We start from the raw sequence: 18,185 nt of genomic DNA, 5'->3' as shown, positions 1-18,185 counted from the left end.
GTTTGTAAAACTTCTGGGTTGCTGAACATATGAAGGGTGTGCCTGGCAAAGGAATGGAAGCTTTGTTCCCTTTCCTCAGTAGCTTGTCCTATGCCTCTCTTCCATCTGAACGTTCATAGTTATCCTTTATCATATCCTTTTTTTTTTAATTGGAGTATAGTTGCTTTACAATATTCTGTTAATTTACACTGTACAGCAAAGTGAACCAGCCATACATATACATATATTCCCTCTTTTTTGGATTTCCTTCTCATTTAGGTCACCATAGAACATTGAGTTTCCTGTGCTATATAGTAGGTTCTCATTAGTTATCTATTTTATACATGGTATCAGTAGTGTATATATGTCAATCCCAATCTCCGAGTTCATCCAACCACCCCTTCCCCCTTGGTATCCATAGTTTGTTCTCTACATCTGTGTCTCTGTTTCTGCTTTGTAAATAAGATTGTCTATACCAATTTTTTCAGATTCCACATACATGCATTAATATACAATATTGAAAAACAAATATTGTATATTATCGTATATCATATCCTTCTATGGTAAACTGGTAAGTGTAAGTTAAGTGTTTCCTTAAATTCTATGAGCAGTTTTAGCAAATTATTGAACCCAAGGAGAGGGTCATTGGCATTTTTGACTTATAGCCAATCAGTTGGAAGTACAGATAACAACCTGGGATTTGTGATCGGCATCTGAAGTGGGGCAGTGGGGGGAGAAGGGGAGTCTTGTGGGACTGAGCCCTTAACCTGCAGAATATGATGCTATCTCCAGGTAGATTATGTCAGAACTGAATTAATTATAAGACACATCCACCTATTAATTATAGGTGTCAGAGAATTGCTGGATGTGTGGAAAACCTACACATCTGGTGTCAGAAATATTTTGAGTGTGGTAGTATTGTGAGAGACAAGGAGAAACACAGGGAGTGTTTTTCCTTATACAGTGGTAGATTCATATCAACTCAATACTTCATGCATAGTAAGAACAGAGTAAATTTTAGCAATTTATTCTGTGTACAGAATATTAATTTGGAATTATTTCATGCTATTAACTTTTCAGTCTGACCTCCCAAAAGATACATTATTTCTGAATAGATAAAACCTTTTTCTTAATACTACTTTTCAATTTAATTTGGTAATAACTGTGATTAAAGGTTGTTTAAATGTCTTTACTTTGACATATAATATTCAGAAATCTTAATGCTAAATGTTCTACAAAGAGAAGAAGACAGTCAATTGACTATTTGAAATTCATGTTCCAAAATTTTCTCTAGAGAATATTTTACTCTAATTGTAGTCTTCACTGGTACTTCAAAGATAAATACAACCTTTTCTATAATAAGCATGAAAATAGAAGAAATGCAGAGTTATATTTTATTGGGCAAAGGGTTTATGAATTGAAGAGTTGGGTTTTTTTTAAGGCAATAAGATTATTTGGCATTAATAAAGAATGAGTTTTCCAAATAAAGTAAATTGTCTAGTATAAATTAATTCTTCTCATTTAAGTGCTGAAACTATATTTAGAGCTTTTTTTAATGGAGTCTTACTAAAATTTATTATTTGCCGAAAACTTACCTAGAACATTCTAAAGAGAAAGTAACATTTTATTGATTGTTGAATGTCATCAGAGTGAACATTAATTACCATGCTGTATATGTCTATAGTAAAACCCTTAGAAGCATTTGAAATTAAGTTGGGCTCTTTACTCCTACACTAAGTAGTCTGTCTACTCCATTTAAAAATTTCTTTTCTGGTTCTGCATGGTGTTTTTGTTCTTTACACTGCTAATAAACTGTTGGGTACTATTCTTACCTTTGACAGTGTCTACCCCAAACAGTCATCCTCTTCCTTCTTTCTTATTTGCTGTCCCATTTTGCTTTTGGGTGCCAATTCGTGAACTCAGTGGGATTTGTGGCATCTGTCCTTTTTTTTTTTTTAATTAATTTTTTTATTGAAGTATAGTTGGTTTACAATGTTGTGTTAATTTATGCTGTACAGCAAAGTGACTCAGTTATAAACATATATACATTCTTTTTTATATTCTTTTCCATTATGGTTTATCTCAGGATATTGAATATAGTTCCCTGTGCTATACAGTAGGAACTTGTTGTTTATACATTCTGTATGTAATAGTTTGCATCTACTAACCCCAAACTCCCAGTCCATCCCTCCCACATACACCTTCCCCCTTGGCAACCACAAGTCTGTTCTTTTATGTCTGTGAGGCTGTTTCTGTTTTGTAGATAGGATTGTTTGTGCCTTTTTTTGATTCTGCATATGTGATATCATATGGTATTTGTCTGTGTCTGATTTACTTCACTTAGTATGATAATCTCTAGTTACATCCATGTTGCTTCAAATGGCATGTTTGTTCTTTTTTATTGCCGAGTAGTATTCCATTGTATGTACGTACAACATCTTTATCCATTCATCTATTGATGGACATTTAGGTTGTTTCTATATCTTGGCTATTGTGAATACTGCTTCTTTGAACATAGGTGTGCATGTATCTTTTTGATTATAGTTTTGTCTGGGTATTTGCCCAGGAGCAGGATTGTTGGATTGTATGGTAGTTCTATTTTTAGTTTTCTGAGGAACCTCCATACTGTTTTCCATAGTGGCTGCACCAACTTACATTCCCATCAACAGTGTAGGAGGGTGTTTTCTCCACACCCTCTCCAGCATTTGTTATTTGTAGACATTTTAATGATGGCCATTCTGACCAGTGTGAGGTAGTGCCTCAATGTAGTCTTGATTTGCATTTCTCTAATAATTAGTGATGTTGAGCATCTTTCCATGTGTCTATTGTCTATTGCATTTCTTCTTTGGAGTAATGTCTCTTTAGGTCTTCTGCCCAGTTTTCAGTTGGGATGTTTGTTTTTCTGTTGTCAAGTTGTATGGGCTGTTTTCTATATTTTGGAAATTCAGTGCTGGTCGGTTGCATTGTTTGCAAATATTGTCTCCCATTCTGTAGGTTGTCTTTTCATTTTGTTTATGGTTTCTTTTGCTATGCAAAAGCTTGTAAGTTTGATTAGATTCCATTTGTTTATTTTTGTTTTTATTTCTATTGCCTTGGGAGACTGATCTAAGGAAACGTTGGTATGATCTATGTCAGAGAAAGTTTTGCCTATGATCTCTTCTAGGAGTTTTATGGTGTCTTGTCTTATATTAAGTCTTTAAGCCATTATGAGTTTATTTTTGTTCATGGTGTAAGAGTGTGTTATAACTCCATTGATTTACATGCAGCTCTCTAACTTTCCCAGCACCACTTGCTGAAGAGACTTTTTCTCATTTTATATTCTTGCCTCATTTTTGGAGATTAATTCACCGTAGGCATGTAGGTTTATTTCTCGGCTCCCTATTCCGCTCCATTGATCCGTGCATCTCGTTTTGTGCCAGTACCACACTGTTTTGTTTACTGTAGCTTTTATTGTATTGTTTGAAGTCTGGGAGTGTTATGCTTCCTGCTTTGTTCTTTTTCCTCAGGATTGCTTTGGCAGGTCTGGGTCTTTTATGGTTCCATATAAATTTTAGGACTATTTGTTCTAGTTCTATGCAAAATGTCATGGGTATTTTGATAGGGATCGCATTAAATCTGTAGATTGCTTTACGTACTATGGCCATTTTTTTTTTTTTTTGCGGGGGGGGTACACCAGGTTCAATCAACTGTTTTTATACACATATCCCCATATTCCCTCCCTTCCTTGACGCCCCCCCCCTCGAGTCCCCCCCACCCTCCCTGCCCCAGTCCTCTAAGGCATCTTCCATCCTTGAGTTGGACTCCCTTTGTTATACAACAACTTCCCACTGACTATTTTACAGTTGGTAGTATATATATGTCTGTGCTACTCTCTCGCTTCTTCTCAGTTTCCCCTTCACCCCCCGCCCCCTCCCATACCTCGAGTTCTCCAGTCCATTCTCTGTATCTGCTTCCTTGTTCTTGTCACTGAGTTCATCAGTACCATTTTTAGATTCCGTATATGTGAGTTACCATACAATATTTGTCCTTCTCTTTCTGACTTACTTCACTATGTATGACAGATTGTAGTTCTATCCACCTCATTACATATAGCTCCATCTCATCCCTTTTTATAGCTGAGTAATATTCCATTGTATATATATGCCCCATCTTCTGTATCCATTCATTTGTTGATGGCCATTTAGGTTGCTTCCATGTCCTGGCTATTGTAAAGAGTGCTGCAATAAACATGATGGTACAAGTTTCTTTTGGGATTATGGTTTTCTTTGGGTATATGCCCAGGAGTGGGATGACTGGATCATATGGTAGTTCTATTTGTAGTTTTTTAAGGAACCTCCAAATTGTTTTCCATAGTGGCTGTACCAACTTACAGTCCCACCAACAGTGCAGGAGAGTTCCCTTTTCTCCACACCCTCTCCAACATTTGTGGTGTCCAGATTTTGTGATGATGGCCATTCTGATTGGTGTGAGGTGATACCTCATTGTGGCTTTGACTTGCATTTCTCTGATGATGAGTGATGTTGAGCATCTTTTCATGTGTTTGTTGGCCATCTGTATGTCTTCTTTGGAGAAATGTCTATTTAGGTCTTCTGCCCATTTGTGGATTGGGTTATTTGCTTTTTTGGTATGAAGCTGCATGAGCTGCTTGTATATTTTGGAGGTTAATCCTTTGTCCGTTGTTTCATAGGCAATTATTTTTTCCCATTCTGAGGGTTGCCTTTTAGTCTTGTTTACGGTTTCTTTTGCTGTGCAAAAGCTTTTAAGTTTCATGAGGTCCCATTCGTTTATTCTTGATTTTATTTCCCTGATTCTAGGAGGTGGGTCAAAAAGGATGTTGCTTTGATGTATGTCAAAGAGTGTTCTGCCTATGTTTTCCTCTAGGAGTTTGATAGTGTCTGGCCTTACATGTAGGTCTTTAATCCATTTGGAGTTTATTTTTGTGTATGGTGTTAGGAAGTGTTCTAATTTCATTCTTTTACATGTTGCTGTCCAATTTTCCCAGCACCACTTATTGAAGAGGCTGTCTTTTTTCCATTGTATACTCGTGCCTCCTTTGTCAAAGATAAGGTGCCCATATGTGTTTGGGCTTACTTCTGAGTTCTCTATTCTATTCCATTGATCTTCCTTTCTATTTTTGTGCCAGTACCATACTGTCTTGATCACTATGGCCTTGTAGTACAGTTTGAAGTCAGGAAGCCTGATTCCACCAACTCCATTTTTCCTTCTCAAGATTGCTTTGGCTATTCGGGGTCTTTTGTGTTTCCATACAAATCGTAAGATTTCTTGCTCTAGTTCTGTGAAAAATGCCATTGGTAATTTGATCGGGGTTGCATTGAATCTGTAAATTGCTTTGGGTAGTACAGTCATTTTCACGATGTTGATTCTTCCAATCCAGGAACATGGTATGTCCCTCCATCTGTTTGTGTCATCTTTGATTTCTTTCATCAGTGTCTTAAAGTTTTCTGCATACAGATCTTTTGCCTCCTTAGGGAGGTTTATTCCTAGGTATTTTATTCTTTTGGTTGCAATGGTGAATGGGAGAGTTTCCTTAATTGCTCTTTCTGCTCTTCCGTTGTTAGTGTATAGGAATGCAAGAGATTTCTGTGCATTAATTTTGTATCCTGCTACTTTACTAAACTCATCAATGAGTGCTAGCAGTTTTCTGGTAGAGTCTTTAGGGTTTTCTATATATAATATCATGTCATCTGCAAAGAGTGACAATTTTACTTCTTCTTTTCCAATTTGGATTCCTTTAATTTCTTTTTCTTCTCTGATTGCTGTGGCTAACACTTCCAAAACTATGTTGAATACCAGTGGTGAGAGTGGACACCCTTGTCTTGTTCCTGTTCTTAGAGGGAATTCTTCCAGTTTTTCTCCATTGAGAACAATGTTGGCTTTTGGTTTGTCATATATGGCTTTTATTATGTTGAGGTAATTTCCTTCTATGCCCATTTTCTGGAGAGCTTTTATCATAAATGGATGTTGAACTTTGTCAAAAGCTTTTTCTGCATCTATTGAAATGATCATATGGTTTTTATCCTTCAGTTTGTTGATATGATGTATCACGTTGATTGATTTGCGTATATTGAAGTATCCTTGCATCCCAGGGATAAACCCCACTTGATCGTGGTGTATGATTTTTTTAATGTGCTTTTGGAGTCTGTTAGCTAGTATTTTGTTGAGGATTTTTGCATCTATATTCATCAGTGATATTGGTCTGTAGTTTTCTTTTTTTGTGACATCTTTGCCTGGTTTTGGTATCAGGGTGATGGTAGCCTCGTAGAATGAGTTTGGGAGTGCTCCGCCTTCTGCAATATTTTGGAAGAGTTTGAGAAGGATAGGTGTTAACTCTTCTCTAAATGTTTGATAGAATTCGCCCGTGAACCCATCTGGTCCTGGGCTTTTGTGTGTTGGGAGATTTTTAATCACTGCCTCAATTTCTGTACTTGTGATTGGTCTGTTCATGGTTTCTATTTCTTCCTGGTTCAGTCTTGGAAGATTGTATTTTTCTAAGAATGTATCCATTTCTTCCAGGTTATCCAATTGATTGGCATATAGTTGCTTGTAGTAGTCTCTCATGATGTCTTGTATTTCTGAGGTGTCCGTTGTGACTTCTCCTTTTTCATTTCTAATTCTGTTGATTTGCATCTTCTCCCTTTTTTTCTTGATGAGTCTGGCTAATGGTTTATCAATTTTGTTAATCTTTTCAAAGAACCAGCTTTTAGTTTCATTTATTTTTCTTATGGTTTCTTTCCTTTCTTTTTCATTTATTTCTGCTCTGATCTTTATGATTTCTTTCCTTCTGCTCACTTTGGGGTTTCTTTGTTCTTCTTTCTCTAGTTGTTTGAGGTGTAAGGTTAGGTTGTTTATTCGATCATTTTCTTGTTTCTTAAGGTAGGACTGTATTGCTATAAACTTCCCTCTTAGAACTGCTTTTGCTGCGTCCCATAGGTTTTGGGTTGTTGTGTTTTCGTTGTCATTTGTTTCTAGATATTTTTTGATTTCCTCTTTGATTTCTGTAGTGATTCCTTGGTTGTTTAAGAGTGAATTGTTTAGCCTCCATGTGTTTGTATTTTTTGCAGTTTTTTTCCTGTAATTGATATCTAGTCTCATGGCGTTGTGGTCTGAGAAGATGCTTGATATGATTTCAATTTTCTTGAATTTGCTGAGGTTTGATTTGTGACCCAAGATGTGATCTATCCTGGAAAATGTTCCGTGTGCACTTGAGAAGAAAGTGTAGTCTGTCGTTTTTGGATGGAATGTCCTATAAATATCAATTAAGTCGCAATGGTCTAATGTGTCATTTAAAGCTTGTGTGTCTTTATTGATTTTCTGTTTGGATGATCTGTCCATTGATGTAAGTGGGGTGTTCAAGTCTCCCACTATTATTGTGTTCCTGTCGATGTCCCCTTTTATAGCTGTTAGCATTTGCCTTATGTATTGAGGTGCTCCTATATTGGGGGCATAGATATTTACCATTGTGATATGTTCTTCTTGGATGGATCCCTTGATCATTATGTAGTGCCCTTCCTTGTCTCTTGTAATAGTCTTTACTTTAAAGTCTAATTTGTCTGATATGAGTATTGCTACTCCAGCTTTCTTTTGACTTCCATTTGCATGGAATATCTTTTTCCATCCCTTGACTTTCAGTCTATATGTATCCCTTGGCCTGAAGTGGGTTTCTTGTAGGCAGCATATAGAAGGGTCTTGTTTTTGTATCCATTCAGCCAGTCTGTGTCTTTTGGTTGGAGCATTTAATCCATTGACATTTAAAGTGATTATTGACATGTGTGTTCCAATTACCATTTTCTGAATTGTTTTGGGTTTGTATTTGAAGGTGTTTTCCTTTTCTTGCGTTTCCTACTTAGAGAAGTTCCTTTAGCACTTGTTGTAAGGCTGGTTTGGTGGTGCTGAATTCTCTTCACTTTTGCTTGTCTGGAAAGCTTTGGATTTCTCCCTCAAATCTGAATGAGATTCTTGCTGGGTAGAGTATTCTTGGCTGTAGGTTTCTCTCTTTCAGGACTTTCAGTATATCCTGCCATTCCCTTCTGGCCTGCAGAGTTTCTGTAGAAAGGTCAGCTGTTATCCTGATGGGTTTTCCCTTATATGTTGTTTGTTGCTTTTCTCTTGCTGCTTTTAATATTTTTTCTTTGTGTTTAATTGTCATTAGTTTGATTAATATGTGTCTTGGTGTATTTCTCCTTGGGTTTATTCTGTATGGCACTCTCTGTGCTTCTTGGACTTGGTGAATTATTTCCTTTCCCATGTTGGGGAAGTTTTCCACTATAACCTCTTCAAATATTTTCTCAGACCCTTTCTTGTTTTCTTCTTCTTCTGGGATGCCTATAATTCGAATGTTGGTACGTTTAAGGTTATCACTGAGGTCTCTGAGGCTGTCTTCTAGTCTTTTTATTTTTTTTTCTTTTTCCTGCTCTGTGGCGTTTATTTCTCCCATTCTATCTTCCAACTCACTTATTTGTTCTTCTGCCTCAGTCATTCTGCTGGTTATAGCATCTATTTTTAATTTCAGTTATTTTGTTATCCATTGCTGTTTGTTTTTCTGAGTTCTTATGAACTGTTGCTTGTACTTTCTCTATTTTGTTATCGAGATTTTGTATCATTTTGACTATCATTACTCTAAATTCTTTTTCAGGCATTTTTCCTATTTCCTCCTCATTTATTTGGTCTTGTGGGTTTTTTTCCTGCTCCTTTGCCTGCATGGTGTTTCTTTGTTTCCTCATGGTTGTCCAAGCTTTTGGGGTTGCTTGTCCTGGTGATAGAGGTGTTTATAGAAGACTGTCCAAGCCTCAGACTAATGTCCAAGTATTGGATTAGACGAATATTCAGTCTAGGAAACACATACATGTATAAGACACACAATTACTGAATCCATTAGGACATAAGGCTCTAGAAAGACCTGACAGAACCCCAGTGTGCTATCAGATATTCAAAGAGAAACCCAGCAGAAATTGACAACTGAAACAGAACAAATCAGAGACAAAAGCAAAAGCAAACAAACAACAAATAACACCCTACACATACAAACATCAATCCAGGGAGATTTTGTAAGCTAGGATCAAATATAGAAATGAGCTGGAGTACCACCAGAGAGAATGGAGATTCTCAGAATGTAATTAGACAACTGTACTAAGAACTAAGATAAAGACAAAAGCCTAATATTAATACCAAGGCAGTGCATCATCTGGAGGATAGAGCAAGGAGTCTGAGCAGACCGATAGTGTTGCTTATAAGTATGTTAAGATAAAATAAACTTAAAATGGCTGGAAGAAAGGGGAACAGAAGAGCGTAATGTGGTTGGAAATATGCAAAGAAAAAGAAAGGAATAGAAGTGTATAAAAGAAAGGGATGAAAGGAAAGTATGAAAGATATTTTGTCCGTACTACCAAAAACTTAGCTAGATATAGAAGTATATAAAAAGGCAAAAAAGAAAAAAGAAAAAAAAAAAAAGAATAAAAAATATCATTAAAAAATTATGTTGTAAAACTTGTAGATCCCTTAGGGCTAAGATCGTATTTAATAAATCAAAAAAAAAAAAAAAGAGAAAGAAAAAAAAAAAAAAAATCCAGAACTGATCCCAGAATGGACCAGTTCAATAGGTATTGATACTACTATTTCTGTTTCCTTAGCGTCTCAGCTGTAAGTGTCCTTCTCCTTGCCTTGGGTTTTTTTTTTTGCGTTATTCTGTAACCAGCAGAGGTTCCTTTATTGTTCGTCTGTAATAGTCTGTGTGTGGGGAGGGAGAGGGTACAATAGTGGCTCCTTCTCCTGGGAGTGAGTGAGCAGTGGCGCACTGTTGTTTCAGTCAGGCTTGGAGGTGCCTGTTGCAGAGGGCGCTGGTGGCTCAGGCATACACAGAAAGTCTTAGAGTTGGGCTTCTCTCGGGGTTTTTTTTTTTTTTTTTTTCTCTTTTTGATGCTGGTTTTTTTTTTTTCTCTCGGCAGCCTCCCTGCTGCTGGCATTGCAAGGAGTTTTAATCTAGCCCCACCCAAGTGCCTGAGGGTGCTTGTTATCCCTGAGCGCCTTAGGTGGCCCGCAGGGCGTCTCTCCACTGCCTGTTGCAGAGGCACGGAAAGAGAGGGAGAGGCTATGCGCACGGCTCCTCCCCCCCCGCCCGGGAACCTGCAGCCTCCAGCCGCCATGATGGCCGGGCTGCTCTCAGGGACCGGCACTCCTCTCCGCGGACCTCCTCCCTCCTGTCCTCTCGGTCCGTCACCCTACCGGCAACAATGTTTCTCACCCTGAACCAGCTCTCTGGTTCCCACGCTCCCGCTCCTGGACCCTCCGTTCAGCCGCGGATCGATGTCTCGGTCCGGGAACGCTGAGCTGCGCTGCGGACCCTCCGTATGTTTCTCACTCCCTCCCGTCTGCCACAGCTCCGCCGCTTCACCCTCTCTGAGCCCTCGTAGATGCCTCCCTACTGGCTATGTCCGGCTCCCCGCAGCCCTTTCTGGTGTCCGAGGCCGTCTGCTGGTGTTCAGCTGGTTCTCTGTGGGAATGACTGCGTCCTTCCGTGCATTCCCAATGCATCTGTGGAGAGGGATGCACTCCACATCTCTCTACTTCGCCGCCATCTTTTTCTCTCTCTATGGCCATTTTAACAATACTAATTCGTCAAATCTAAGAGCATGGGGTATCTTTCCATTTCTTTGAATCATTTTCAGTTTCCTTTATTAATATTTTATAACTCTCAGCATATAAGTCTTTCACCTCCTTGGTGAGGTTTATTCCTAAATATCTTATTTTTGGGTTGCAATTTTTAAAGGTATTGTTTTTTTACTTTTTTACTAATATTTCATTGTTGGTGAAGAATGCAACTGACTTTTGTATGTTAATCTTGTATCCTGCTACCTTGCTGAATTCACTTAACAGTTCTATTAATTTTTTGTGTAGTCTTTAGGGTTTTCTATATATAGTATCATGTCATCTGCATATAGTGACAGTTTTACCTCCTGTCTTCCAACTTGGATACCTTTTATTTCTTTTTCTTGTCTGACTGCTGTGGCTAGGACTTCCAGTACTGTGTAGAATAGAAATGGTGAGAGTGGGTCTTGTCTTGTTCCATATTTTAGTGGGAAGACTTTTTTCACTGTTAAGTATTATATTGGCTGTGGGTTTGTCATAAATAGCTTTTTTTATGTTGAGATTTATTCCCTCTTTACCCACTTTGGTAAGAGTTTTTATCATGAATGGATGTTGAATTTTGATAGTTGCTTTTCCTACATCTGTTGAGATGATCATGTGGTTTTATGTCTTTTGTTGATATGTTGTATCACATTGATTCGCATATGCTGAACCATCCTTGTGAACCCGGGATGAATCCTACTTGGTTGTGGTGTATGATCTTATTTGTTGGATTCAGTTTGTTAGTATTTTGTTGAGAATTTTTGCATCTGTATTCATCAAAGATATTGGCCTGTAACTTTCTTTTTTGGTGGTATCTTTGGCTTTGGTATTACAATGGCATCATAGAATGTCTTTGGGAGTGTTCCCTCCTCTTCAGTTTTTTGGAAGAGTTTGAGAAGGATCAGTAAGAGTTCTTCTTTGTATGTTTGGTAGAATTTGCCTATGAATCCATCTGATCCTGGACTTTTGTTTGTAGTGAGTTTTTTTTATTACAGAATAAATTTCACTTCTAGTGACTGGACTGTTCAAGTTATCTATTTCTTCTTGATTCAATTTTGGTATGCTGTATATTTCCAGAAAGTTGTCCATTTCTTCTCGGTTGTTGAAGTTCTTGGCACATAATTGTTCATAGTATTGTTTTATGGTTTTTTGTACTTCTGTGATATCAGTTGATATTTCTCCTTTTTGATTTCTTAGTTATGTGGATTCTTTCTCTATTGTTCTTGGTGAACCTGGCCAGAGGTTTGTCAATTTTGTCTACCCTTTCAAAGAACCAGCTCTTGGTTTTATTGATTTTTTTTTTTTGGTCTGTTGTTTTTTAATCTCTATTTCCTCTCTGATCTTTATTAGTTTCTTCCTTCTGCTGACTTTAGGTTTTGTTTGTTCTTTTTCTAATTTTCTGTAGGTTAGGTTGTTTAGTTGAGATTTTTCTTGTATCTTGAGGACTGCCTGTATCTCTATGAACTGTTCTAACACCTGCTTTTACTGCATCCCGTAGATTTGTATGGTTGTGTTTTCATTGTCATTTGTATCAAGGTATTTTTTAATTTCCTTTTTAATTTCCTTATTGACCCATTGGTTTTTCAGTAGTATATTGTTCAGTCTCCATATAGTCTTTTTTTTCTCATTTCTTTTCCTGTGGCTGATTTCTAGTTTCATGCCATTGTGGTCAGCAAAGATGCTTGAAATAATTTTTATGCTCTTAAATTTGTTGAGTTTTGTTTAGTGCATTAGTATGTGGTTAGTCCTAGAGAATGTTTCATGTGTAGTAAAAGGTATAAAGAATTATCAAGAGATTCCAATAACAACCAGGAGAAAAATGAGACCACTTTTTAGGTGTTATCTTAAATGCAGTGCTTATATGCAATTCCTTTATGCTCTCTTACCTTGCAACCTTTGAATGGAATTGTAAGTGTATTTTTCTATTGTGACTGCTGACCAGCCTAATAAGTATCCTACATCTTAAATGGTGTAATCTTTTTTATTTAGCTGTATGGAAATTCTTGATTTTAAAATGAAGACTAGGAAGGCTAGAATTTATTAAATGACTATCACAGTCTCTTACTACATAAAGAAAAAGTCTAAATTATCTTTTTTTTTGTTTTTTAAAGATTTATTATTTTATTTATTTATTTTTGGCTGCGTTGGGTCTTCGTTGCTGTGCACAGGCTCTCTCTAGTTGTGGCAAGCGGTGGCTTCTCTTGTTGCGGAGCATAGGCTCCAGGCACGTGGGCTTTAAGTTGCAGCACATGGGCTCAGTAGTTGTTGCGAGCAGGCTCTACAGCGCTGGCTCAGTAGCTGTGGCGCATGGGCTTAGTTGCTCTGCGGCATGTGGGGTCTTCTCAGACCAGGGCTTGAACCCGTGTCCCCTGCATTGGCAGGCAGATTCTTAACCACTGCACCACCAGGGAAGTCCCATAAATTATCTCATCTTTAAAGGGAGTGTTTTGTCTCACAGTAAATAATTTGCAGTTGTATCAGGCTGGTTAGTTTGTTATAATTTGTTTTTAAAACTTCCAGATAACTTGGTTTTGAGTATATTTAAAGCATCCAAATTTTATTTGAAAAGTAATTTGTTCACTTTTTGAGGGGCAGATCCACAAAGTGTTTGCTGAAACATGCATCATAGGAAAGTATAAAACTGAAAGCAATGGGAATATAGGTGAAACTACAGAAAAAATGGAATTTGACAATAAAACTTACTATAAAATATAATACAAAAGACCAGTTAATTGGCCTTGATTTTGAAAATAAACCTCACTTAGCCAGTGATTATCAGGAGCAAAGGGAGAGAAGAAAAAGTCTGAACACTGAGTGCCAGCCTGTAGAGAACAAGCATTGGCCCCACCCAAAAGCTCTATCCCTTGGCATAACAATGTCAGGGCAACACAGATTGGGTTGTGACCAACAGCCTGTGTTAGAGAGCCACTTCACAGCTTTTTCCCTTTTGAATATAGATTAGATCGCCACCTTTAATTTTAACCCAACATTTTATTCTCTAGTCTGCTTTAAAACTCATGGAAGCAATTAGTATTTAAGTACTATGCATATTTTATGTTTTCTACATTTGATGTATTTTTTGTTGGTATTTAGGCATTTTAAACTCTGATAAACAGCATTTCTAGTGAAGAATATCACTGCAGCTTCTTTCCATTAAAAAAACTATTCTTATAGATGGAATCCAGTTATGAGTCCCAACCTGATGAATTTGTATTAAAATGAATTCCTTTAGCCATCAATATTGCAATAAAATTGTTAATATAATAAACATTCTTGACATTTTACTGTAAATAGACAGTACAAAGTCAATAATTTATAAACAGACCTGAGTTTGAATCCCAGCATTGTGATTTTTCTCTGCAGCCTAAAATAAGTTACTCAAGCTCTCTCAAGTATGTTCTTTCATCTGTGAAGATAATAACAGCCTGTGGGTTGAGATTAATATTTATAACATGCCTGGCATATAGAATGTGCTCATAAATCATAGTAGCTATCATTGTTCTTGGTACTTATTACCAGTTAGCATTTGTAAACTTCATATTTGTATTTTGTGGCTTAAATATTCTGCTTATAAAATTGGTGCTTATATCATGTTTTAAATGAGTTACTAACAGTTGAGAAATAGTATAGTGTTGTAGTTAAGAACATGGACTTGATTAAAATCTTAGGTGCACAATTCATTACCAGGCTGACATTGGGCAAGTTTCTTAAATGCCTTGTGCATCACTTTCCTCATCTTTAAGATAGACCTAACAGTAGTACATTTCTCCCAGGGGCATTATGAAGAGTTAATCACATTAGGTAGATAAAAAGTTTAGAACAGTTGCTGACATGTAGTTGTGTGTGTCAGCTGTCATCATTATTGATATTATTATTAATAATTTATTGTTGAATAATGATTTTTTGTCACTCTTTATTTTAGGTGAATCTTGGAAGCAACCAATACCTTTTCTCTGTCATAGTGGATCCTAAAGAAATGCCCTGCTTCTGTTTGCGCCATGATGTTGATGCCCTACTCTGGCAACCACACTCCAGCAAACAAGATGATATGTGGGAGCATATCGCAACTTTCAATGCTTTAGGTATGAGCAAGCTCTTTGACAATCTTTTCCATTATATCAAAAATTACAGTCATCTTTTTTTTTTTGTTTCTTTTTTTGGTTTGCTTAAATTTGAGCGGTCCTAATTACACTTGGATTGATTTGTGCTGTAATTTGGTTGCTTGTACATAGTTGATGAATGTTAGTACTTTTGGAACAGTAGGACTAATTTGTTTTTATGCTTGTGCACAAGATCAGCACAGAATAGAAATCAAAGTGGTTATCTAACCCTTGAATCATTCTAATCAATTATTTGCTTATTCCAACTAAGCTATACAGTATTAGAATATAAACAATGGGCTTGACAATACCCTGCATGGAACTTGTATTCAAGTTTCTTCAGAGTAATCTTCAGTAATCATAGAATTGCTCTAAGGTAAAGCACATTAGGAGACATCTTTCATGGAACTTAAGTGCAAAACAGAGTCATTATAATGAAAACACTTAGGGAAAATAGTGATAAGCAGAAATGAAATTTATTCTGTAGGATAAAAGGCATATATTTTAAAACTAGGGCTTGAAACATTTTTAGCTACATAATTGTTGACTTATGCAGTAATTGCTTTTATATCAAAATAGATTAGTATTGTGTAAGAGAAAATTTTTTGTACGAATTCACCATAGCTATTGCTTTACTGAAGGGTTATTTTAAACTGCCAACAGGAAGTAAAATTATGCATTGATTGCTATATGTGCACAACCCTAATTGTAGAGGAGATTTTTCAATTATCCCTTACAGTTAATAATATAGGCTGCTAAACTGGTTAATTCAGACTCCAAATGGATTTTTATGACCTGAAATAAAGTTTGATTGAATAATTTAGCCACATAATTTCTAGCCTTTCTACTAAAATTCCTGATTCAATTCTGTCCTCTTTTTTTCAGTCAGAGGAAAGCTTTATCATAATTCTTATGTGCTCAGATCCTTCTTTTGTATCCCTGAATCCCCTAGTATATTATGCTTGAGTTTAAGTTAAATCAACATTACATTAGATACGTCGTCTTGAGATGTTACATACATTATTTTGTCAAAATTAACCTGGAGAGCTAATTCTAGGCTACTCAAATAGATATCTATGTCCTCTCTTTTTCCTCCTCACTGCTTAATATTAAAAAACCAACATTGATCGGCCTGTGCTCAGTGGTTCCTTTGCTGATTCATTGTTTGATGAGGTCTCAATTTAGTGTTATATTCCTTCTTGCACGTTATAACGTCCAGTAATCATTTAACAATCTGAAAATTCTAATTTATATTTCAGAATATAAATGCCCTTTTAAACTATAAAGATATATTTTAAAAGAGAAAAGATTATTGTTTCAGAGTTTAATTAGTTTTCAAGGGATATCTTAATGAAGTTTTTAAATTAGATGCTTGAATTTTCTTCTTGAGTTTGTAGTGGTCTCAAGGTTCTACTTCTGCGAGGTGAAGTACAACAGATCCTGTTCCAGTGTTGGTGTATAAAAATATCACTAACATTATAGAAACAATGAGAGTGCATTGTGCACATTAGTTCCTTCAGGGATGGGGTCTGCATTATGCACACACTTCTGAAACAACTTTATAATAACATCCTATAAACATTTTCCCATTTATTTGATAAGAAAAAAAAAATGCTGTAATGCCACATCTGTGATTGATGTACTCAGTTATTAAATTGTTATTTAAAGATATTTTGGCATGTTTTAGTGTGTTACATTTTTAGTGTTTTAGTTATTCATGGAAATTGTATGGGAACTATGTTGTGCTTTTCTTGAAGAGATGAAACACTGTTTTGTTCCTTAGGAATTAATGCTTTATTTTTGCACCATTTGGGAGAGATTGAGTGTGGCTAGTCATTAATGGTTCAGAATTTAACCATTGAGTATATGTGGTGTATATATTTATTTAGTCATTTCAGTTTGTAATAAAAGTTATGAAATGTTAAATCACTATTTCCCTTCTGTTTAATATATAGTTTGTCTCATTTCTTGGCAGGCTACGTTCAAGCATCAAAGAGAGACAAAAAATTTTTTGCCTGTGCTCCAAATTACTCTTATGCAGCCCTCTGTGAGTGCCTTCGACGAATTTTCATCTATCGTCAGCCCACTCCCATGTCCACTGTACTTTACAATAGGAAGGAAGGCAGGCAAGTAGGGCAGGTTGCTAAGCAGCAAGTAGCAAGCCTAGAAACCAGTGATCCTATTTTAGGCTTTCAGGCAACAAATGAGAGATTGTTTGTTCTCACTACCAAAAACCTCTTTTTAATAAAGGTAAATACAGAAAATTAATTACTTCAACATGTTGGCTTCTCTGTACTGGAAAAGTATTCAGTGGTAGCTGGAAGCCTGGGCAGTTGTCTTTTAACCTGTTAAGTTTAACTGTGTTAAATAAAATTATCTTGTATGAATTTATTTTTTAAAGGATATTAAAAATATATTCAAGATTATGAGTCTATAAAAGCTGTGGAATGAAGCTGCAAATTTAGAGAAAATTCGCTTCTGTAAAAAATGTAAAGATTGTATTAGCAAGTATAATTTTTTAAAAACAGGCTAGGATCTCATCTTTTATATGAAAGATGTATAATTCATTGTTTAAAAATAAAAATATTTATTATGTACTCTGTTCACAGACATAGTTTCTACTTCTGTACCTAAAGAATGTATAGGATAAGAGTTAAAATGTTGATTCCTATAAATACTTTTTAAATGGACTGAATAGTTGGGGTAGAGGGGGAAATATAACAGAAGTACAGCAGATCTAATATTGTTCAGGTTTGCTGAGAGACCTTAAGTGTTTTTTCAAATTAAGTATAGCTTTAACTTTTTTTTTTTAAATCCATTTGCTCTTCCACAGACATAGATAAAGCCAGATGATAAGGTTCTACAAAGTGTAGCTCTTATCCATTGCTATGTAACAAACCACTTCAAAACTCAGTGGTTTAAAACAGAATGTTTTATAATTTTTCATGATTCAGTGACTTGACTGACTGTTTGGCATGGCCTCTCCTCCTCCAGTAAGCTAGACTGTTATTCTTCCTGTGACAGAGAAAACATTACAAGAAGGCAAGCCCTAAATATACAAGAGTTTATCAAGCCTGCACTTGCATCATCTTCCCCTGAACAAAGCAAGTCACATGGCCAAGTCTAGAGTCACTGTGAGAGGGGAGTACACAAGAATACAAATAGCAGGTGGTAAGATTCACTAAGAGCCATTAATGTAACAGTTTACCACACACATTATAATTTGTCCTTGTAGTTCTTATATTTCTACAGCTAAGAAAAAAGTAATCCTGTTTATATGTTAAATATGTTTTATCATGAACTTTAGTTTCTTATATTATTTCCTTAGATTTCTTTTGGTTTGCACTTACCTGGGAAATTGTTCACTTTTATACCATTTTTGTATGCTTCTTACTTATATAAACTTCAATTTTATATTATAATAGGGGAATTGAGACTTTAAGAGGTGGAAAATGAAGAAAA

The 18,185-nt window shown here is 36.1% G+C and overlaps 1 protein-coding gene across 3 annotated transcripts in view; it reads left to right on the top strand.

Moving 5' to 3' along the window:
• Positions 1 to 17,318, top strand: part of NUDCD1 (NudC domain containing 1) — a 99,835-nt gene extending 82,517 nt beyond the window's left edge. For all 3 annotated transcript variants that reach the window (XM_057735828.1, XM_057735829.1, XM_057735830.1), the window contains exons 9-10: positions 14,546 to 14,705; positions 16,699 to 17,318. In XM_057735828.1, coding sequence (XP_057591811.1) covers positions 14,546 to 14,705; positions 16,699 to 16,991 — 453 coding nt within the window. In that variant the 3' untranslated portion in view covers positions 16,992 to 17,318. The remainder of the gene's footprint in view (positions 1 to 14,545; positions 14,706 to 16,698) is intronic.
• Positions 17,319 to 18,185: the final 867 nt, after the last annotated feature.

The sequence above is a fragment of the Hippopotamus amphibius genome, chromosome 5, assembly GCF_030028045.1.
Source record: "Hippopotamus amphibius kiboko isolate mHipAmp2 chromosome 5, mHipAmp2.hap2, whole genome shotgun sequence".
NCBI lineage: Eukaryota > Metazoa > Chordata > Mammalia > Artiodactyla > Hippopotamidae > Hippopotamus > Hippopotamus amphibius.
This window is presented reverse-complemented; position numbering and strand designations above follow the sequence as displayed.